This window comes from Cotesia glomerata, linkage group LG2 (genome assembly GCF_020080835.1).
Source record: "Cotesia glomerata isolate CgM1 linkage group LG2, MPM_Cglom_v2.3, whole genome shotgun sequence".
Lineage (NCBI taxonomy): Eukaryota > Metazoa > Arthropoda > Insecta > Hymenoptera > Braconidae > Cotesia > Cotesia glomerata.
This window is the reverse complement of record NC_058159.1, coordinates 12,605,260-12,630,731: the sequence shown is the minus strand read 5'-3', so window position 1 is coordinate 12,630,731 and position 25,472 is coordinate 12,605,260. Positions and strand designations below refer to the sequence as shown.

At 30.2% G+C, this 25,472-nt stretch overlaps 1 protein-coding gene across 2 annotated transcripts in view; it reads right to left on the bottom strand.

Moving 5' to 3' along the window:
- LOC123259782 (bromodomain and WD repeat-containing protein 3) overlaps nt 1-25,472 on the bottom strand; it is a 70,665-nt gene that overhangs the window by 19,007 nt on the left and 26,186 nt on the right. For both annotated transcript variants that reach the window (XM_044720468.1, XM_044720469.1), the window contains exons 5-16: nt 18,706-18,856; nt 16,569-16,667; nt 16,145-16,482; nt 14,188-14,342; nt 10,277-10,594; nt 9,772-10,189; nt 9,261-9,486; nt 8,869-9,193; nt 8,188-8,380; nt 6,993-7,241; nt 6,312-6,533; nt 5,854-6,232 (exon numbers count right to left, since the gene is read on the bottom strand). In XM_044720468.1, coding sequence (XP_044576403.1) covers nt 5,854-6,232; nt 6,312-6,533; nt 6,993-7,241; nt 8,188-8,380; nt 8,869-9,193; nt 9,261-9,486; nt 9,772-10,189; nt 10,277-10,594; nt 14,188-14,342; nt 16,145-16,482; nt 16,569-16,667; nt 18,706-18,856 — 3,073 coding nt within the window. The remainder of the gene's footprint in view (nt 1-5,853; nt 6,233-6,311; nt 6,534-6,992; nt 7,242-8,187; nt 8,381-8,868; nt 9,194-9,260; nt 9,487-9,771; nt 10,190-10,276; nt 10,595-14,187; nt 14,343-16,144; nt 16,483-16,568; nt 16,668-18,705; nt 18,857-25,472) is intronic.

Here is a 25,472-nt window from a genome sequence, read left to right as displayed (position 1 = left end):
GCTATTACTCCCGCACTCCTATGTTGGGGAGGAATTTTGTAAGATCCTATTTGAGATGATTTCTACATTATAAATAAACGGTTCCAACAAAACTTTGAGTCCATAGAAACTATTGTTTGAAAATGAGAGATTTACATTGTTCACGCCCCCGCAATCCCTTTTGGAGTTAGAATTCTATAAATTCTATTCTCAGCTGAACTTGACATTATATACGAAAATTCCTACTGAATTTTGAGTCTGTAGAAATTACAGTTTGGAAATTAAAATTTTAGATTTTAACATCCACCCCCGCAATCCCTATCGGAAGTAGAATTTTTTGAAATCCGTTTTGAGATGATCTCCTCATGACAAATAAAAGATTCCTACCAAATTTACAGCTTTTAGAAGCTATGTTTTGGAACTTATGATTTTTTATTGTTAACACCCATCCCTGCAGTCCTTGTTGGGGGTGGTTTCTCGTAAAATCCGCTCGTAGATTATTTCTATGTCACATATAGAAGGTTTCTACCAAATTTGGAGTCTATAAGAGCTATGTATTACAAACGGGAATTTTTCATTGTGAACGCCCTCACAATCTTTTTTAGGGTGGGATATAGTAAAATTCGTTCATGAATTATTTCTACATCACATATAGAAGGTTCCTACCAAATTTAGAGCATGTAGGCCCTATAGCTTGGAAATTTAAAGTTTTCATTGTTAACACCCACCTCCGCAATTCATATTGGGAGTAGGTTGTCATAAAATCCGCTCTTAGATCATTTTCACATCACATACAGAAGATTTTTACTAAATTTGGAGCTTATAAGAGCTACAGCTCAGAAATTTAAAATTTTTATTGTTAACACCCACCCCCGCAGCCCCCTGTGGGGATGAAATGTTGTAAAATTCGTTCATAAATTATTTTTACATCACTTACAGAAGATTCCTACCAAATTTGAAGTCGATGGGAGCTATAGCTTGAAAATTAAAAATTTTCAATGCTAATAGCCACCCCAGCAACCCCCTGTGGGGGTGAGATATCGTAAAATTTGTTCATAGATTATTTCTACATCTCTTACAGAAGATTCCTACCAAATTTGGAGTCGATAGGACCTATAGTTTAAAAACGGGAATTTTTCATTGTTAACGCCTCCGCAAACCCCTTTGGGGGAGGAATTTCTTAAAATCCGTTCTTAGCTGACCTCTACATGGTGAAAGTAATATTCCTACCAAATTTCAAGCCTCTAGGTCTTATAGTTCCAGAGATATCGTAATGAGTGAGTATATACGTGAAAATCTCTTGTATATATATATAAGATAAGAGATTTCCACGTATATAGTCACTCATCACGATATCTCTGGAACCATAAGATCTAGAGACTTGAAATTTGGTAAGAATATTTTTGTTACCGAGTAGAGGTCAGCTAAGAACGGATTTAATGAAATTCCACCCACAAGGGGGGTTGCGGGGGCGTTAACAATGAAAAATTCCCATTTTTAAACTATACCTCTTATCGACTCCAAATTTAGCAGGAATCTTCTGTAAGAGATGTAGAAATAATCTATGAACGAACTTTACGATATTTCACCCCACAGAGAGTTGCGGGGGTGGGTATTAACAATGAAAATTTTTAATTTTCTCGCTATAGCTCCTACAGACTCCAAATTTGGTAGGAATTTTCTATAAATAATGTAAAAATAATTTATAAACGAATTTTACGATATCCTACCCCACAGGGGGTTGCGGGGCTGGGTATTAACAATGAAAATTTTTAATTTTCAAGCTATAGCTCCTACAGATTCCAAATTTTGTAGGAAATTTCTGTACGTGATGTAAAAATAATTTATAAACAAATTTTATGATATCCTACCCCAAAGAGGATTGCGGGGGCAATAATATTTTTTCCCGCTTCACAGCATTACCCGGGGGAAAAAAATTATATATAAATCATTATATATAATTATGTATGAGTTTTGGCCATATAAAATTATATATAATTATATAAAAAATATTTTATATTTTTTTTAAATTTTATAAAAATTTTTTTTTTTAATTTTTAAATAAAAAATAAGTAGGAATTGGGCCTCACAGAATATTTGCGATCAAATATCTGATGAAAAATTCTGAGTGTCGACGGGATTTGAACTCGAGTCCTTCTAGTTGCCAGTCCTGCGCGCTACCACTGGTCCGCATTACACGATACAGCTGCGGGATATTTTTTATTTTATTTCAATTGAAACACAAGATAGGCTAGATTTTTATTAAAATTCCATAAAATTCTTCAATATTTCATGGAGCTTCACAGAAGTAGTAGTTTTAATTTTTGATTGTTGATTTTATCTGTTATTTATGGTTAACCTTTATTTTTTATTATAATTATCCCCTGGTGAAAAAAATTATATATAATTTTATATGATTATATATAAATCGTCCTATGTAAGAAGTGAGCTGTTAAAATTTCAAGGCGATCCGAATATTTTCCCGAGATTTAAATCATTTCTTTATAAAACTAGGCTGAAATTTGAATTGTTTATAATTTTTGTGCTATTGGTCAGACGTGGATGCTTTAAAATAGATGAAAGTCTTTGAAGTTCGCCGTTAGTCAAAACTTGCAAATAAATAGCTATTATTCCTGATTGGTCAAACAAGAAACTTTACTCACTTACTATTGTTCAAGCCTAAGAATGTCGACATATATCACTATATATCAAATCGATATGTATCAAATAAGAAAATCAATAAACAATGTATTACATTAATGCATATTTATATTTGTAAAAAATGCTTGCCGTAAGATGGACGGTGTGGCTTAATGTATATAGAATAAGCGAAAGGAAATTTAGTATAGACCGGATAGCTCAAATGGTAGAGTAGCCGACATGTCTTCGGAAGGTTCTGGGTTCGAATCCCAGTCCGAGCTATCTAATAATTTTTTCTCGCATATTCTATAAACTCACATTAAGATGATCCTCTCCACAATCCTCTGTCAATCCCTTCCTACCAATTATCCTGTTACGTGAATGTGGAACGCTTCACGTAATAATTACCATAACTCCTATTCTTTCTCGCTTCACAGCATTATTTATATTTGTTAACAATAAAAAGTTCCCGTTTTCAAACTATAGCTCCAATAGACTCCAAATCGGGTAGGAATTTTCTGTAAGAGATATAGAAATAATATAGGAACGAATTTTACGATAGCTCACCTCACAGGGGTTTGCGGGGGTGGGTATTAACAATTAAATTTTTTAATTTCCAAGGTATAGCTCCTATAGACTTCAAATTTAGTAGGAGTCTTTTATATGTGATATAGAAATGATCTAAGAACAGATTTTACAACGAATCACCTTCAATGAGGATCGCGGGAGTGGGTGTTGACAATAAAAAATTTTACAAGGGAATGTTAACAATGAAAATTTCTCATTTCCAAACAAAAGTTTCTATGGACTCGAAGTTTTGTTGAAACCTTTTGTTTATAATGTAGAAATTATCTCGAATAGGATCTTACGAAATTTTTCCCCCACATAGGAGTGCGGGAGTGATAATTGTCAAAAAATTCATATTCTTCAAATACAGTTCCTACAGATATAGAATTTGATAGAATCTCAAGAAAAACAGGAAATTACAGGGATGACCTCCAAGGTCAACGGATTTAAATATTTTTCTTTCTTAATAATTATACTTTCTCAAAACAATTTTTAGGTTGGCAATAGCCTAATCGGCTCGGTAACTGCATTTCGAAAGAGTGGGACCAAGGTTCGATTCCGGCGCGTACCAATATTTTTCAATGATTATAAACTAAGAATATGTGTGTTTCATTGCCAGCCTCTGTACCGGTCGGGTTTTCTTTGGTTTTCCCATATAGTTATGGAGGAAAATGTCATTATAGAAGTACCTCCATACTATTTAAGACCGTAATGCAAATGCAGGTACTGATTATAACGCGTAAGTCGGCTACAGTCGCAGCACATGTGTGTCGGGCATGAAAGAAAAAATCCCGACATGCAGGGGGTGGGGACGAAAAAGTGGTTGAGAGATTACATTGCGGAGAAAAAAAAAGTGGAGAGACAATAATTCCCCACCCTCCCTTGTAAAACACTCTACAGTGATACAAGTAAAACCATCCTCAATACTTTCTCAAAACAATCGTCTCTTTGACAGCGGCGAAAAAGTCATTGTAAGGTTTCCAAAATTTAACTTTACCTGTAGCTATTTAGTCAATGAACTAAGAATTTTACATACATTTTATTTTTGCTGATCATATAGCCGATGAATTGTTTTTATTACCGGATTGCGGGAATGTAACAGACTAAAATAAATGCATTTTCTAAGCACTTGAAATGTGGAAAAGAAATTTGGCTACTTATTCTAAGAGAATTCGTTAAAAACATGTACAAATAATTTTCTGTGAATAATTTATGTCACCGAATTTGTCGCACTTTAAGAGCGGTTTATAGTTGATTTTCAAACGTGTTTTTCTCATGTATGTGATAAAATTTCGAACAAAAAAACGCTTCGCTCTTCGATAGATAATTAAATTATCTATCGAAGAGCGAAGCGCTTTTTTGGAAAATTTTCATTTATTTATGCATAAAATGCGTTTTAAGATTCCATTTGTTGTACAAGTATGACAGAGATACTTTCGTTTGTCCAATAGAGGGCGAGAGAGAGGAAAAATGTAAACCCTTCTTAAGCTAGGCAGATTTCAACTTCACTTACGAGACCTGCTATTACTTTAACTGAAACTTTCAATGATCATTTCTAATTTTTTTCTTCGTGTCAATTATTATTCATTTTGGGAAGAAAGCCACTAGAATATTATAGTGATTGCACATTGAAAGGTACAATGAATATTATCTAGAATAATCACAGGGATAAAAGGTACGGGCCAATCTAATGGAATTTGGAATCTGTGCAAATCAAAACAATACTCCCATTAAATTTTAAGTCTAGATCTAAAAATACAATTCTATAAAGTGCCCAGCGGAGCGGGCGGGTAACAGCTAGTATATATATATAATAGCTTACTGGTAGAGCCCTTGGCGCGTAACCGAGAGATCTGGGTTCGATTCCCAGTCTGGGCTGTCTGATTATTTTTTCAATTACGGAAAAATTCCCACTGAGTAGGTCCCTTTGATATGGCTTAATTTTAGCCATATTAAAGCAAATTTTTTTTTTTTTTAAGGGAGTTGGGAAAGAACGGATAGGGGAAAGGGGGGACCTACTCAGTGGGAATTTTTTTCCGTAATTGAAAAAATAATCAGACAGCCCAGACTGGGAATCGAACCCAGATCTCTCGGTTACGCGCCAAGGGCTCTACCAGTTAAGCTATATATATATATATATATATATATATATATATATATATATATATATATATATATATATATATTCTGTAACTTTTGGAGTTTCTATGGCTGTCTACTTCGAATCATATGTTAGAAATTAAATAAGTAAATTTTATTACTTAACATTATTAAATACCTAAAAAATAATTTTTTTTTCAACGAAGCTCTTCGTATATAAATATGTGTCTATTTTAAAATAATTGTAAGATTTCATTATCAATTGATTTTATGAATGCAAATTTTTTTCGCTATCAAAAAACTGTTTCCGCAAGTCTTGTTTATTTGTTCAAAAAATATCTTTGAAGATATACTTAAAAAGCAATAATTTCTTAATTTTCTCAAAATATTTTGGCTACACTAATAAATCTCGTCATTAAAACGAAAGAATAACCTTTGTGAGATTTTAATTAAATTAAATAGTTTCATTAATATTTTTTATAAGGACAGTCGTCGAGAATATCATTTAACATGTTTTATAATCAAAAACTAACTTTATCAGTATAAATTTGAATAATTATTACTTACTTTCTTCATCTATAGGTTCTAAATCCCATGGACTCATTTTTTCATACTCTCCATTGTCCCATCTCACACGAAAACACATAAAATATGATTCGGGAAACTCTTCATCAAGTGGCTCCATTGATTCGATTTCTCCCATCCACCAACCATCATCAATCATACATCTGAAACGATCTCCTTCTGACCAATTTCGATTTAATGCCGTTTCAAAAGTTTGTCGTAGTACTAGAAAATCTAATACATCCGCCATATCGTGATATTTTATTGTAAAAGTATTTCCTGTTAAATGGCCTTCTTCATCCATCAATGCTAATTTCAAACAACAAAGTCGAGGTGGACGAATTTCATACTTAATGCCTACAACTTTTACAAATTCGTGAGCCTAAAAAATCAAGAAATTATATTATTAATATGATAGTAAAAATAAATTTTTTTTATCAGTAACCGTAAAAACGCTATACTTTGATCTCCATTTTAGACCATGGTTCACAGCGTGTGCTCAAAGAGTAAACTTTTTTGTTCTTGACTGCATCAAAATATAAATTATAACCTTGTCGAAAATATACCACCTCATCACCTATTTGTGGGTAATATGGTGCTTTACGAGGTATTACTTCAGTAAGCCATTCTGAAGGACGAAAAACGTCAGGTACTTCCGCTGTTCCATTTGGTACTGTCATTAACTAAAATAATATTTTATAATTAAGCATTATTATTCATAAAGAAAAAATTTTTTGTTGAAGAAATAATTTTTTTGACTCAAGAAAATACTAAGAAAGTTAAATTAAACCTTTTCTCGATCATTTTTTAACTACAATATCTATTTAACGAATTAACTGATTTTGATAGGGGTTGCTACATTTAGCGAAATTATCATCGATAACAAAGCTGATTAGATTTCGAATTTTATCGGTACTATATCCTTAAAATTATTTTTAAAAAACTTTCAACGTTAAAACGTTGAGATTTTATGAAAACTCAATTTTCGAAAATCGATTTGAAAACAATTACTTTCTGAATTTGAAAAAAAAAAAATTAATTTTTTTAGTCTTTTTAGTGGTAAGTTAAAAATCCAAAGAACTTTTTTTGTAGATTAGAAAAGTATAAGTATGTCAGCCAAATCAAATAGAGTCGGGTATTACCTTTTTCTTCAGACGTTGGTTTCTCTGCTTATTCAGATCAGTAGATGGTGTGACCGATCTTTTATTCATTGGTTTTCTTTTACTCCGAGTTGGTGGTTCTAAGTGTAATCCATGATCTGCAATCCAATCGGAATATTCACTACTTGTATCTGACGTAGTAGTGTCAGAACACAAATCTTCTTCATGAGCCGAAGAGTCATTGCTATGACTGCTTGCCGAAGTTCCTGAAAGCTCTCTATTTTCCGAATTCTAAAAAAAATATAGAAAATAATATAAGCAAAAAAATTATTACCTAATAAGTAAAAAAATATTGTGAAATATACAAAATCATTAAAGATGTACAATAATGAAATGGTTGAGTGATAGTTAATAAATTAAAGTGATAAATATAAATAAAAAAAAAAAATTATTTTTTACAAGAAACTTTATGCAATCATGTTTTAAAAACAAAAAACGCATTTCGTGACGCGATTGTGAAAAACAACCAGTTCCAAAATAAAAAATATTTATCGCCTTAACTTCATATAATTCTTATTTTTAAGAAGAAGACTTCTAGAAGACGTGCAATAAATTTTAAATCTTAATATAGTCTAGGAAGAATCGGCGCATGAGTACCGAAAACTACTCCACCTCAATTTTTATATACGATCCTCTTTAAATTGCCCTACTGATGATATAAATGCACGTTGCCATGGGGCAACCCCGTGCCATATTGTTTAAGCCAAAATTGTTTAAACAATTTCAAGAAATTGTTATTTTCCAACCGGACAAATTCATTTTATGTCAATAAACTTTTTCATGAAATTAATTTTACCAAAGTAATTGAAGCTGGAAGCGGAACATGTTATTAAAACTAATTCTAAATATTATAACTATAATAACTATCATTGTTGTCTATAACAATGCACACATTTTTATAAGCAATAAATAGACCCTTTTTTTTTTAGTTCGATTAATTTTGTTTTTTCCTCAACTCACATTAGTTAAATTAGCTCCCGGAAAATTGATCTGTACCAAATAGTAAACAGAAATAGTTTTCTTTGTTAAAAAAGGAGTTTAACGTAGGTTTATGAGTTTTAATTTAAGAGCGACTAATTATAATATAATCACGTCACAAAACACGTTTTTTTTAAGAAGAAATAAACTTGTTTACTTGAAAATTTAATTCATAACTATTAAAATAAATTATCTTTACATTTTCGTCATCATTTTGTTCTTCATCTCTTGCGGCTCTGGTTCGGTAACCATGTCTTACTCCATTTTTCCGTTTTCGATTCGTTAAATAGTTATTAGCATGATCTGAAGCTTCAACAAGTTTCACAGGAGGTAACGGGCGTTTCTTCATTTCTCTTTTCCAAATTTCTATTTCCATATCGACCATTGAATACCTTGTAAATTATAAATAACAAATAATAATAATCTGAATGTCATAAAATAACTAATTTAAAGAACGCATTCAATCTCTAAATGAATCTGCTGCATCATAAATTGATTATAATTGAATTTATAAAACTACGTATGCCTAGATGGATTTAAGTGTAATTAATAGTATAGTACTTTTTTCTTGAAAACCTTTTGAGTTGAAAATCTGATATTTTCAGAATCTTACTACTTTATTAGAATCTACATATTATTTGAATATCCTTCTAGGACCAATTCAGTATGTTTATACCCATAAAGTCTTTTTTGTTCAATGCATCGTAGACTACTTATGAAATTAAAAGAATAAAATTTTTTTAATGTATTATTCTGATGGAAAATAGAAAAAGTATGATTATAAACTTCTAAATATATAAATATTTTTAATCATTTTGGAAAAAAATTAAAAAAAAAAAAAACAAGAAAAAACAATTTTTTCTAATACTTTGATACTTACAATTTTTCTAGCTGCGTTTGTTGTATTGCTTCATGAATCGGTGGTACAAGGATTGGTTTATTCCAAGGTGTAGTATTATCTCGTTGCCAGTTTCCACTACTTTGTCTCACTCCTTCAACATCTCCAACTCTTCGTAATCCTAAACGATTACCACGTGGACTAGTTATTTGACGGATTTGAGATTCATTAAAATTTTCTTCGCGATCGTCAATATTTTCATTATCTCCGGTGTTCAAATTTTGTCTTTGTGCAAGAGCTTCAATAAGACGGTCGATATTTGAGCGTGGTTCAGGATCTGGTATTCCTTCGATAACTTCTTGTAATCCTTTTTAAATATAATTCTTGTTTTATTAATCCAGAAACATAAACTTCAGCCTAGAATAGTAACCTACCTCCAACACCTACTGCAATATTGGGAACCAATTGTTCTCCCCGACAATTTTCTCTACCAGGGACTAATCGTTGAAGCGATGGTGGATACGGGTTTCCATCGACATCAACCAAAAATGGCGGAGGCATCAAGTGTGGTGCAGTTTGTGTTTGTTCATCTAATACATAATTATTGCTATCTCGAATGAGTGGTCGATAGTCTGTATGAAAGAACAATTCCTTGGGAATCTGCAAAAAAAAAAAAAAAAAAAAAAACTTTAACAAGTGCAGAGAATGATATAGTACCGAATAATTCTAAGATAAAATGTTGAGCAATTATAACAATATGTTGTCATAAATTATGTAATATAATGATCTAAAACTAAAAAATTTTAAAAATCGAAAACCGTACACGTAAAACTGACATATTCGGAAATTAATTTCTATACTAAATAAAAATTATATAAATGATTTCAAAATACCGAAGTCACCTGTAAATAATATTAAAGAATATTGTTAGGATATTCCACTCACAATTTTGAGTTTTTCAACTCCAGATCCAAATCCATACATCAATAAATGGCCATGAGAATCTGTAGCTGCAAGCATTGTACCGTCTGGTGACCACTTCGCATCAAATACAGCTCCGTTACCCTGTCCTTCAATGAAATTTTGAAAACATGCTATTGGTTCAGAATTAAGCACATCCCAAACAATTAACTGTCCGTCGTGTCCAGCACTTAATATTACTCGAGGATCAATAGGATGAGCTTCTAAAACAAAGACTTCATCTTTGTGACCTCTTAAAATCTTCATTAATTCTCCACTTTTAGCATTCCACACCTTTAACGAACTATCATTTACTGCTGTGATTACCCACTCATCGCTTACGTCCCAGCTTACCATTGTTACTTTTGCTTTTTTTACTGTATCTTCATCAACCTTAACATCACTGCAACATTAATAAAATTATTGTTGCATTCCAATCAAACCAATTAGTAATATTATTTAATAAGTATAGTATCATATATGCACATACTCAGATAATTTCGTGTTCATTGAAAGACGTTTGTGCACCCACTGTTGTTGTTCGAAATGCCAAACATTTGCTGTTCCATCTTTTGATCCAGAAATAAACTTTAATCCCATATGAGCCCATTGTATACTATCAACAGTATCTGTATGGGCTTCAACTTCAAGAACACGGCGAGGACCTTCTTCTTCTAACATGGCATACACACGCACATGGTGATCTGCAGAACCAGCTGCCATAAAGGTACCGCCTGGGCTAAATGATGCACAGATCATTTGTGCTTGTCCAGGTCTCATTTTTTCATGATATTGTATAGGCTTTGGTCTGAAAATTTATTCAAAATTTTAATTAATAATTTTAAAAATCGTGTACTAAAATATATAAAGAGATCATTTATATTATTGAAGCTATAACCGTTCTCTTGAATTTTATTTACAAACGATAATTGTGTAACAAGTTTAAAACATTAAAAATTTGAAATAACTTTATACCGAATAAACCTAATATGTGATTAGACTATTATTTACTGAAAATGTAAAAAAATAAAATTTTTTAAGTGTAATCTTCAACTGAAAACTACACATCCAGTGAAATTCTCATAATTTCGCACATTCACCTTTTATAATAGAATTTAAAAAAAAAAAAATTATACGTCAATATAGAATTGCTAGCCATACTACAAAATAAGATGAGTATTTTGTTAAACTTCTTCTTAAATTTTACGCGTTGTAAATAACGATTGTTGAGTATTATAAAATTTCGAAGGGGGGCGTCCACAAATTACGTGAGGCATTTTTGAGAATTTTTCGACCCCCCCCCTCCCCCCTCGGTGAGATTTCGTAAGATTTTCCTCAACTCCCTTCCCCCTTCCCTAATCTCACGCGAGATTCTTCAAAATTTATGTTTTGGTTATAAACGTGTTGGATTATTGAGAAAAAAAAGCGCCATTCGGCTACACCCGATATGGATAGGTAGATTTCTTGTTTGAATATTGAAAAAAACACGTTATTAAAAGGCAGTACTGTCCTGAAATTTATTTTTTATTACATTTTTGCAAATAACGATGTGAGACCGACTACAACAAATAGATATTCAAAGACATCTACCTAAAAAATAGGATTTGTTACAGATAAAAGTCATTTGATGATAAAAGCTAAAAATTAATTTATTATTGATTTTTTTTTAATTTTCCCAACTACGAAATAAATTTAAAAAAGTATCAAAAGTCGACGAATAATAACTTAAATTTAAGATAATCACGTGAACTTTAAAAAAAATTTACATGTTGTTAGTTCCAGTGATCTGGCAACGTTGCTCTTGAAAACCGTGAAAGATTTGAATTTCCCACTTTTTATTCTACACTATTTCAAGGAGCATTGCGCACAGCGTTACCAAATCACTATAAGTTGTTAAGTGAGCAGGTTAGAAATGGATCAAAAATTATTTTTTTTAATTCTTATATCTCGATAACAAAACGGTGAAGTGCAACTTTTATTTTTTTAACTTATTCTAAAAACATTTTTCAAAACTCTCCTACTTTTTTTTCCAATTCTGTCGAGAGAGTTTTTTAATATAATACAAAAAAGTTTGGAAAATCCAAAAGTGCACGCCTCATAATCTCATTTTTCATAATAAAATAGATTAAAATAAAATATCAAAAGCAAAATAGTAAAAAACAGAAAACTCTGCTATGGTTTAGTGGCGCCATAACTCTAAGGTGAGGAAAAAAATACTATAATAAAATGTATAGATAGATATACAAAAAAATCCACAGTCATATATTAGTTTTTTATAAATAATAATTTAACAACAGAGAATTAAACGCTCATATTAATTAAGAAAGTCCGTCGTGTGTTACTTCAGATAATAAAAAAAAAGTTATTCCGGTACGATCATTTTTTCGACCAATTTCCCTGCCACATACACCTATTCATACACGGACATCCAGAAAAGATTATGTTTAATATTATTATTTACTATGTTAAACAAAAAAATTGTTATTGAAATATATTTTGTGTCCCTGACAAATTATTTGACTTGATATAAGTGTACTCATATTAATCTGTAAGTGCGATATAAATAACAAAAAATCAATTTCAGTTTCGAAAAAACTGCTTTCTTTGAAATGTCGAGAGTAGAGCACAACCTCAACGCTTCGCTTATGAGGCGTGCAATAGTGGTAGAGACCGGATATTTCATATACTTTAAATGGAACATGACCGTCGAAATCGCGAACTTTATCTTTAAATATCTCGCGATCTAAACGGTCAAAAATTATAAAATTTTAGGAATTCATAAATAAAGTTATTCTAAACCCGTGAAAAAAATTTCAGCCGAATCTGTCGAAAAGTGGTTTCAGGCTGGAACTACCTTAAACAATCGAGCGCTACTTTGCAGCTCTGCGGGGTTCAGACGAATACGACAAACACTATTGTGTCAAATTTGGCCATATTTTATTATAGAAATACTTTTTCACGCAATTTCACGCCTCATAGTGCGAAGCGCGTGAGGTTGTGCTTTATACTCGACTCGTCAAGGTCAAGCAATTTTATGATCTTTAAATGCCTCTATCACAACCATATTACACTTATACAATGATATAAGTAGATGAGAACCGAAAAAACACTTAAATTAAACCATCTTTTACTTTCTAAAATCATTTCATGCTGCTATTTTGAAAAAAAAAAAAACGTTTTGAAAAAAATTTTACGTGGACGTCTGGATGTCACCCCATTTTGAATGTACCAACGATTACTACCGAACTAATTGATATTTCAAGACCGGACTTTTTTTATTAGTTTAAGGATTCGATTAACTGGATCCGTATTTCATATCAGTAGCCTAGTTTACGTATTTTTTTTTTTTTAATTGAAATTTTATTAAAATTCACTACGATACAACCGTACAAAGCCAAACGAACTTTTTTTATTTGTCACGTAAAAACTATGGCGCCACTTGATCAAGCTAGATTTTTTTAGACTGCGTGGGCATATGACAAGAAAAAAGGGCGCCGATATTTATAAAAAAAAATAAAAAATACTCTGTAAGAAATTACTTAATTATAATTTTTTTTTTTAAATCAATTACACAATTAATTTTTTTCTTAAAAAATGAATGAGCGTTATGAGGCGTGCACTTTTGGATTTTCCAAACTTTTTTACACTGTTTTCTGCTAGAGAAAAAATTACGTGATATTTTTTAAGACCTCCCCCCCTCCCCCCTAAGTGAGATTTGGTAAGATTTAGCTTGATCCACTTCCCCCCTAAAACATCTCATGTAATTAATGGACGCCCCCAAGGGCCTTAATTTAAAAATTTATCAAGTGTCTATTTTCATTTTTTAACTTATTCAAAGTAATTCTCCAAAAAAAGTATAAGTGTATTCATTTTATTCAAGATCCAACAATAATTTTAGGCATGATGTGTGATTTGATATAGTATAAGAATCTTTGCAGTTACATAAAATTTGTCTAACATCACTAGAAATTATTGAAATTATCTTAAAGTTACAGTTCTCTAGATCAAAATAAAGACAATCTCATCGAATATAACGTACACTTCTATTGTGTTATGGTTTAATCATTTGACAGCTATTGTGACATCGTAGACTGTTATTTGTGACAATAATATCCAATCATTTTGAAGATTTATGAAACCAAATATTTTAAGAAAAGCGATGCAATTTTTTTTTGTACCTATATTTGTAGCAATATTACTTTTGATAATAATTTTTAAGTTCTGTTATTAAGTCAAGTACAAATATTGCTTTCTCAAATTTTATATATATATTAGAAGAGAATAGGCTATCCATCTATACAAATTTTCTGACGAGTCTACGACACGTGAATATGAATTTTATATTCGCGCAGCGTGGATTTATCAGATTATTTTCATGTTTTGAAATCAAAGTTAACTTACTGAAAAACTGCTCTTTCATTGGACTTTTGAGTGTACGACCAAAATGCCACTGATCCATCCGTACTTGTTGATACCAGGTAATTAACACCATAGCAGGTGATAGGACAGAAATTAACAGAGGTAACCATCCCCGAGTGTCCACATAATACTGCTATCTGGAGAAAAAAAAACATCGGTTTTCTAACTTCTCATAGTACTTTATGAATGAAGACATATGGAGGTACGGCTAAGTTTCAAGACTGAAAACAATATGCTTGCTGAGAATAGCGCCTGTATCTCGCGGATGAAGCGTTTCAAAGATTCCCCGGCACGCAAGAAAGAAATTCCTCTCAGATATTAAAGAAGAGTAGGAAGATAAATGACTATATTAGCCAGTCTCTGTTTGAACATAGCCAATTCAATGTCTACACTGATAGAAAATTTATGTTGACTCAAGAGATATTTTCTTGATCTAAGAATTTATTTTGGAAGACAAATGATTATTTTGCTTTAAGAATTTCTTGTCTTAATTTAGATTTTCTTGGTTTAAGAGCTATATTATCTTCAATGGATACATTTAAGTTTTTCAATCAAAATAACATTATCATTTAAAAAACTTAAAATAATTCATCAAAGTATATTTCAAAAACTAAATAGTCTTTAATTGTTATACCAAAAAAAAATTATTTCTTGGAAATAAGTAAATTAATGACTCAAAAAAAAGCTATTCTTAACACAAGTCGGTAACATCTTGAATCAATGTTATCGCCTATCTTGAACCAAGAGACAAAAATTCTTGAAAGAAATATATCTATATCTAGTTTCAAGAATTCAAGTTTTGAAGAAAAAAAATTTCTTGAATCAAGATTGTTTTTCTATCAGTGTACGCAGAAAATAAAAATTGTTAACTCTAGAATCAATATTCTTAGCTCAAGAAAATAATAAAAAAGACTAAAACTTTCTTGAAAAAAATTAACTTTTCTTGAGTAAAGAAAATTTGTTCTTGCTCCAAAATAAATTTGTACTTTTCAACATTTTCTTGGCGCAAGAAATTCTTTCTTTCTGCATACTTTTATAGACTAATTTATTCAACAAAAATCATTATCTAAAAATTTTTAGATGAGGATTTTTTCTGAATACTAAGTCATTTAGAACGTATGATTTTCAAAATCAAATCACTTTAAAGGTTATAAAACAGAAGAAGATTTTCATTATTGAGCTTAAAACGCTTAAACATGGATGATATTTTTATTATTGAGAGGTATTCTGGTCTACAGATATTATTTTAAGGTTCGAAGAGCTTAACCCTTCAGTACCCTCGCTATAAGAATTTTTCTCACGCAACAACATTCAACTTATAGGATGTCGCTGCAGTGCAAGTGAGACACTAAAAAGAACGTGGGTACTGAAGGGTTAATAACAATTGGATAAGTACATTTTCAAACTCTACGAGCCCGAAAATAATGGGAAGTTTTTAGATGGCCTGTAGGATCACCTTTTTTTTTATTTTACAGATATTAATATAAATGAATTTCTGACCGTCTTCACTTCACTCAAATTTTAGTATCAAAAAATTTGGAAATTCTGTTATTGATTTTTCATCTTAATATTTTACAAGAATAATTCATTTTAAATGTTTCAAGAGGCGCGCGGTAGCCATATCGGATCCGACCCTTGCTTACCAAAGCATTGGACCGGGTTCGAGTCCGGCGCACACCAATGAATATTTTCAATATTTAAGTGTATTATTCTGCTCAGCCCAAAAAATAAAACGAGTTCCAATCTCAAAAGTTTACCCCCTACCGTAATCGCTCATGACCTTAGTAGTTTATGCGACTTTAAACAAATTTAAAAAAAAAAAAAAAAAAATGTTTCATAAAGAATTATCATATATCAATAGTAGTATTTTTGCAAAATACATTTAATATTTGATAAATTGAGTGTTTTTTAAATACAATCCATAAAAAAAAATACTTACTGGTGACATTGTTTGGAAGCACCAAATTCGTAAGATCCGATCCAAACTTCCCGCCGCCAAAAGCGTATTATTAAAATTTACTGCTATGTCCATTATTTCTGATGAAGCCCCTCGAAAAGTGGCAAACAATCGACCATCAATTGCACTCCATACTTTAACAAGTAAGTCATCAGCTCCTGTAATGATGTATTTTCCTGTTCGGTCATATAAAACACAGTAAACTGCTGACAAATGACCTAACGTATGACGATATAATTGTAGTTTGGAATAAAATTTAGGTGGGATTGCCTCTCTTCGATTTAAAGGTCCAGAATTTTCACGGCCTTGAATAATCCGAACTGTTTAACCAAAAAAAGTATAAGATAATTATACTATTACACGTGTATTGTAAGTTTTTAAATCAATACATTCGATAAAAACTCACCAATATTATCACATATTAAATTTCCATTTTGACCGAAGAACGGCCTTCTTCCTCGTCTTCCTGAGTATGTTACAATACTAAGACGGTGTTTTAAAATATCTATAAATAAAAAGTTAATTAATAATTTGAAAATAATTTTAAATTGTTTTCAGAATAGTGAAAACTAAGTATTTCTAAATAAAACCATTTTTTTAGATCCTAAACATTAGATTTCGAGGGAACTCACTAATATCATCTGTGATTGAAGTTCGATCAATTGCATTCGTAAAATAATAAATTATTAGTAATAAAAATATTAATGCCATATAAATTATTGATATCTATTATTTATAATCCATAATCTGAATATTTTTAAAATAGAGTGAAAAATTATAATTCTGATTATATTTGATATAAGCATCAAAAAACAAGTATATTTGAAAAAAGAAATAAAAAAATTTCTCAATCTACATATATCATAAAGTTTCGAAAATTCAAGAAATTATAGACCTAGGTTTGATTTATGTAAATCAAAAAGTTTCAGGGTCACCCTGCTGTTTCAACCGTTTTTTGTAATTTTTTTTATTTTTTCATATCAAAACGGCAAAAAAACTCATTTCATAGAACCATTAACCTGATCAAAATAATAGATGAGACATCCCATGTCAGATCAATCAATAGTTGGAATCGACCTCTTGCAATTTGGACGAAATTTGGTCAAAAATTTTCTTTTATCATAAAACAAAGATTTGCAAAAAAAAAAGAATTTTTTTCGAAAGTCGTTCAAAATTTTACTATTTTTTAACTTTATTTTTTTAATATTTCAAAAATTATTATACATACAGGAATGATCGTTTTTTTATTTTAAGAAGGACACGAAGCTATAGAAAAAAAAAAAAAAAAGGCCATTCGGCAGTCGAAATGTAAGTAGATTTTTCAAATAAAGAAAATTGATTTTTAATAAAAAAATATAATAACACTAATAATGTATAACTTGATTCATGAATTAAAAACAAAAGATTTTTTTTTTTTCGTTCAACATAATTAATTTTTGAATTTTAGCAAAAGAAATGAATTTTTTTGTTTTTTGAAATTTCCTTTGAAACGGAGAGGTGAAAAAAATCTATGTAATAAGCGTAGCCCTAGTTATTAATATTGCGAAAACTTTTTTTGATCCTTAAAGTTTTGTAACTCTCTAATGGCATATCAACGCATTGAGACCAAAGCATATTTCTGTATAAGTTGAACTTAGACTTCAAATCACTCTTGAAATATTCAATTTATCAAATAATCGTAAGTAATTTTATTGGTAGAACGTTCAATTCCCTACAAAATGTAATCTAATCTCACAGCAATGATGAGCCATTAGAATTGCAAAACTTCAAAGTTCAAAGTGGAAAAATACCAAAATTTTGAATTTTTAATAACTTTTGAAAAAAAATTTTAATTTTTTTTTCTTTCGCAAATCTTTATTTTATGATTACAGAAAAGTTTTGACCAAATTTCGTTAAAATTGAAAGGAGTCGATGCGTACTGTTAGTCGATTCGATATGGAATGACCTAGATTTTTATATCATTCAACGTTTATAGTGTGAATATGGGGAATTAGAGTAATTTAGAGACGAGGCTAAAAAAGTATCAGATCTTGAATTTCACAATATTCCTTAACAATAATAACCATAGCAACGGTATGGTTACCATGGTAACGACTACTACAGCAATGATCACCATGAATTTTCTAATTAATTACTCTCCATCATCATTAATTTGTTTCTTTCTACCTATTATTTAATTATTTAATACTTAATACATAATGAAAGGAATTTTGTGTCGACCGGATGCCACGACATCTCTCGTTTCTTTTTTTATTCAATTTGTGATCAGTTGTGTTTAGTTTAATCGAGATCATAGCAACATTATTAGAAACAGAAAAGGCGCGCGAAGCACGCATAATGGATCCAGTATGAGAAAAAACTTACCTAATATATTATTATTATTTCATAACTAAATGTGATTTCCCTGATTCAGAAAAATGATTTGAAATGATTATCATCATGTTAATTGAATATCTATATAACATTCAAATCAGATGCTTTTAAATCATTTAAAATTAGATTTCTTAATCAGGGTTACATATATGTGTATTTAGCTGACTTACCTTCTTTGGTTCGCAAGAGTGATTGTTTACCAGCTCCGAGTAAAGAAGGAGTAGTTGAAACACAAGAAGGTACATCTTTTTCAAGAGTAGAGTGTATTCGTTCACATATTTGCAACAAATAATTTGAATTGATGTATGGATACTTTTTTTTCTGTCAAAAATTAATAATAAAAAATGTTTTAATCCAGTATTCACATCGATAAAATGTAAAGCTACACTGTTAAAAATTTTTGTAAAATTTGTATAAACTAGGGGTGTGCGAATATTCGAGTTTACAAATTATTCGCCTCGAATTCGAATCGAATATTCGAATAGTTCGAATAATTCAAACAGTCGTTTTCTGTTGATAAATTAACTAATTTTTTTGTAAAAATTAATTCATTTTATTTTATATGACTAAATAAAGTCTTCATAATTTCATAATTATTTGATAGTAAAGTTTGCTTATTATTTGTAATAAATATTTCTTGGTGTATTCGGACCCCCCGCCTCGGGGCACCTCGCCATTTTGACATTTTTCCGGGAAAATTCGGTTTTTTTTTTTATGAGATCTACGACACGATGGATTAGAAATTGAAGAAGTGTAAATATCGACTAAATTTGGAAATTCTATAGCTTTATCTCTAGCTAGGATTATTTAAATTAATTTATTTTTCTCTAAACTTAAATAAATTAAATCTATATCTAAATTATATTATATTATAGATTATAGCTATATTTATATGGCCCACACGATATTTTTATATATTTTATATATTCCACAAATATGAGATATATGATATATATATATAAAATATATGAAAAAAATCGTGTGCATACTCAAATGAAAGGTCTCGATGACCGTAATATTAGGTTAAGCGTATATCTTGAAAAATGTCAATACCTAAGAAATTACGTTTGATTTTGTCTACTGATGATATTTTTAACGATATTACCTCATTCTAGAGAACACTTATCAAGACCTTTCATTTGAATACCCACTCGAATTTTTCATATATTTTATACATATGATACATCTCATATTTGTAAAATATATCAAATATATAAAAAATTCGTGTGCGTACTCAAATAAAAGGTCTCGATGAGCATAACATCAAGACGAGCTTATATCTCAAAAAATGTCAATAACTAAGAAATAGCGTTGTATTTTGTCTACGGATGATATTTTTAACGATATTACCTTATTCTAGAGTACACTTATAAGACCTTTCCTTTGAATACCCACACGAATTTTTCATATATTTTATATATTTCACAAATATGAGAAATATCATGATATAAAATATATGAAAAAAATCGTGCGCATAGTCAAATGAAAGGTCTCGGTTAGCTTAACTTTAATAAGATGAGCTCACACTTAAAAAATGTCAATAATTAATAAATGACGTTGTATTTTGTCCACTGATGATACTTTTAATTATGTATGCTCATCTTGATGTTATACTTATCGAAACTCTTCATTTGAAAACCCAAACGAATCTTTTATATATTTTACAAATATGAGAATTATCATACATATAAAATCTTTTATTAACAAACTTATGCGACGTTTTCATTGTTGTCGCTTTTCGTTGTTACATTTACACTCTTTCAATGTCTAATCCATCGTTCCGTAGATCTCATTTAAAAAAAAATCGAATTTTGCCGGAGAAATGTCAAAATGGCGAGGTGCCCCGAGGCGGGGGGTCCAAATACACCAAGAAACATTTATTAATAGATATATTAAGCAGACTTGATCAAATAATTATGAAGACTTCATTTAGTCATATAAAATAAAATGAATTAATTTTTACAAAAAAATTAGTTAATTTATCAACAGAAAACGACTGTTTGAATTATTCGAATTATTCGAACTATTCGAATATTCGATTCGAATTTCGATTCAATTCTAACACTATTCCCACACCCCTAGTATAAACCTAACACGCATTGTAATATTGCAGAACCGTTCGTCAATTTTTAAGAAAAAGCTTTTTAATTTTGCAAACATTATTTGTGATCTGATTCGGCATAATTGTATGTAAAATCACAAAAAAATATTGTAATTTATATTACAATAATCTCATAAAAAATTTAAAAAGCTTTTTTTTATTTTTACAATTTTCATTGTAAAATGACACAGTGCAATGTAATGTTACCAGAAAATTTTATTTATATTACACGAATTGTAATTCTACTTCACTGTTTTCCAATTTGAAAAACAATAATTTTCAGTTTTACAAAAATGAGACTGACGTATAAAAAAACAAAAATGTCCTTCATATTTATTTTTACTAATTTTTAGTCTATGGTTGTTTATTTGTAATAATAAATTCGAGGCATTATTTATCTTTTATAAATTTTAATATTATGCTCAAACGTTCATTTCGAAATCAATATATTTGAATGAGTATATGTTAGACTTTAATTTTTATAATATTCAATGAATTATAAATAATGTAAAAACTAGTTATTTTCCATCAATAAACAGCATCAAATAACACAAATAATGTAAATAATAAATAATAAGCCGTAATGCTCAATCACCACATTGGATTAGCTTATAAGAATAATAAGATGTTTTATTTAGGGGTTATATACAGGGGTTTTATATTAATGGGTTATATACAGAATTAATGGGCTTTTAATTCAAACACAAGGTTGCATATAGGTTCAAACACAAGGTTGTATATATAATTTTTAAAAATAAAAAAAATATATTTTTATACATGAATATGTACATAATTAAATAAAAATAAAAATAAAATCTTTTATTATTATACAATACACAAGCCTCCATGATTTATTCCTTACAAGAATTTTTTTTATCATTTTCAGCTCCGTAATATTCTTCGTAAGTAAAATTTCGGAAAATCAGTTCTCGGCTGACCTGTTGTTGAGAAAAGGCTTTTGTCTTTAAATTTTATAGCTTCAGAAATATCATAAATAAATATATAATAGATAAATTAAAAAACCTTAAAATTTAGAATTTACGATTTTTATAAGCCGCTGAGTTTACAAACGGCTATTTTAATTGTTAACAAAATTTAGCAATCACTTATTTCATGAATCGCAAAGTTTACTATTGGCTGAATTCGCGTGGCTAAGTTTTGAATTGGCAAAATTCACGATGCACTAATTTTAACAAATGTCAACATTACGTAAATATTTTATTTTAAAATTATTTTTATTCTAATGTCAAGATATGCATTTGTTTGTTTTTTTTTATTTCAGTTTTTTTTAACGACTTTTTTTTTACTTAGCCGTATTTAAAAATATATTATTCTATTAATGTCAATTTTTAAAATTCGCTCGCTTTACTATCGAGTTTATTAACGTTTTTCTTTTTTTTTTGATTGGTTGAATTTTATTTTATGACATTTTAAGGTTGTAACAAGTTTACATTTTGCATCTGTTACGTTCTCAATTTTTAGTATTTATTTTATTACGCCTTTAAATTGGTAGGGACGATTTTTAAATTGAAAGAAAAAAATTTAATTAAGAACTGTCGAATAAATTCAGGTTTGGCATCATTAGGTGATCTATTGACCCCCGGTGTGCCGTCACAGATGAGCTTACTTTACCTAACTAATATTTTAGGGACTCACCATTATTGGCCCCATGAGTCAGCCCAAATAATACCCCGTTTCTCTAACGACTTAGCCTCGAAAGGCGGGTATGTGTCGTGGCCGGTCTTCTGGAAATACTCCTCGGAGTAGTATCCGTATCGAGGGTCGACCACCAGGAGGAGTCATCCCGGTCGACGACCCTCGATACGGATACTACTCCGAGGAGTATTTCCAGAAGACCGGCCACGACACGTCCCCGCATTTCGAGGCTAAGTCGTTAGAGAAACGGGGTATTATTTGGGCTGACTTAATGGGGCCAATAATGGTGAGTCCCTAAAATATTAGTTAGGTAAAGTAAGCTCATCTGTGACGGCACACCGGGGGTCAATAGATCACCCAATGATGCCAAACCTGAATTTATTCGACAGTTCTTAATTAAATTTTTTTCTTTCAATTTAAAAATCGTCCCTACCAATTTAAAGGCGTAATAAAATAAATACTAAAAATTGAGAACGTAACAGTGGTGCTGAGACCAGGATGCTCTTGATACTCTTTTAAACTAATTGTGAAAATAAATGGATAATGACTTAAAGTGTTGCTACGGACCATAAATTTAAGAAGAAAATTAATTTTGAACTGTGCCGCGTGGAAATTTCTGCTATTAAAATATGTGAACTAGTTATCTCGCTACCTGACTGAAGCAGTGTAATGTTCAGTGTGAGTGCATCGATAAAATTGGAACTATTAATCCACTGGACCAATTAAAAGTAAGAATATTCGAATTTTATCAATATCCTAATGTTACGCGTGGCATTTTCCACGGACGGATTGAAAAATGTGATGACTTCATCTTTAATAATTTATTTCGACAATGAAATTCATAATTTTATTAAATGTATTACTACAGACTAAATTATTTTATCGCGTGTGAACATTACGATCAAAAATAATTTATTTTACAAAACAATGAAACGTATATGATTTTTATGAACTGAAAGTGTTGCTACGGACAATGATTTGGCGAAAATTTACAATGTTAATTACTACGCCTAAATTTTATAATTGAATTTATAAGCGCTAATGCTTTACGAATAGCTGTAAAAGTATTAGTTTAGCGAATAATTCTTCATTTTTTAAGGAATTATAATAAATTATGTGTATGAAATTAAAAATTTCATACGGAATAACTTTCAATTACTTTAATTAATAATTTTGCGATTGATTCGTGCCGCATAGATACCGCTGTATCAAATAATTGAATAATTTCTAACTATTATGCAGAAATTTATGTAATTCTACTGTCAAAACTCGAATGCGTAAATTCTACGATCATTTACAGGCGTAAAGATTTAATTTTTAATAATTGATTATTATTATTATGACAGTTGATAGTTTAGAAATTAATTAATTTATTATATTATCATTCAAACGGGAACGTATTAGTTTTCTATGCAAAATTTAATGAAAAATTTATGCTTCAATTTAATTATATATCTTTATAAGGTTCTAATTTACTTTAAAATTACTGTAATTCATTAATTATGAACCATCAAAATTAATCATGATAATGATTATCATACTATACAAGCATTGTGCGTTTCAAAATTTTTGTAATACTTATCTCACATTAATTTTAGCTCGAATTCAACCGTCTGGAATTTATTGACAATAGATTTCGTATTAAATTTTTCTCGATACAATAAATTATCAGAGATGATTTGAATGAAGTTGAAATATTTCGATCTAAAATTTGGCGACCGTATATATATATATATATATATAAAAATATATTAGAATGCTCTATTCTATACTTTATTAAGTTAATAATTGTAAATTGACAATTTTACTATCCCGAATGCTAGAGAAAATTCCGGGAAGCATAAGGTTTTATCCTGGTTTAATCTGGTTGTCTTATAATATTATTCAATTTTTGCAACTTAATTTTGTTCGCAATTAATTCTCTTAGGTGAGTAACTATTTAAGTTATTCGTCCTGAAGAATTTATATATTAAATCTTTGAGGCAGACTTTTGCCATTTTTCAAGAAGGTTGAGACATTGACCTCAAATTTTTTGGCTACAACATCGAGTACGGTAGGACCGGGCCACCATCTGCATAGATCCACAATCGCATAGAGGACAGCAGTATGGGAAAATTATGAGATATTTTCATGGTTGAAATGGAAAGTCGTAATGCATCCATTTCATCGGCTACTCGTATATCTCAGATTGTTGTATGTCTCTTATAATTTGAGGAAGATTCCAACTTTTGAGAAAAATGGTTAGAAGATTAACTTCAGTAACGAGCTGCAGTGTCAGTATTTATGGTAGGACTGGACCTCTACCTGCATAGATCCTCTCTTCTGAGGACAACGGGAAGGAAAAAAAATTAATCACCTCCTTGGGTGATAATTTTAGGTTTGAGATGGAAAGCCTGATAAATGCATCCATTTCTTCAGCTACCCAAATCGGGTTTTCATAATCTGCATGCTTATTTTTATTATTTTTTTTTTTTGTGGTAACGATATGTCGTTTGCCTACATAATAATATCAGATTTAGCCAGTAAAACATTATTATTCTGAATCATTTGAATTTTAAATAATCACAATTCTATGAGTTGCATAAATGAAAAAGGGTGCCAAACAATTGAATTTATGAAAAGAAATATATCCTATTGAATTGCAATCGAAGGTCTGTACTTGGACATCGATATTGTACTTAAATTTGTTCGAAAAATTTAATTGTTGTGGAACTAATATAAATTTTAACCTTAAAAATTACCGTTTAAATGAGTCGCTCATTTGATTTGTGCTATGCATGTTATTTACTGAGAGGCCTGATAAAACCTCTAATTTTGTAAATAATTTTAAGAAGCTTTGTAAGCGCCCTATCTCAGGTTTAGGTTACCTAAAAATTGTAATTATATGAATAGTATCAAAATTTGTTATCTCTTTTAGTTTATATCGAGCCATGAGTTGTTTTTGGAGTTGCACCGCTTTGCGTAGCGCTGCAACTCACTTAGGTGAGGAGGTGTAACGTTCTAGCGAATTTCGAAATTTATTTGACGGTTCTTAGAAATTATTTTTATTAAATAAAACCTCGATCATTCCGTTGCAAGAATTATTTAACGGAGTGACGAGGAGATAAAGAAATTCTGCGAACGCCATCGCGACTCGAATTCAAAACTCATGACGCTGCATGAGATTCGGGCCTCGATGGT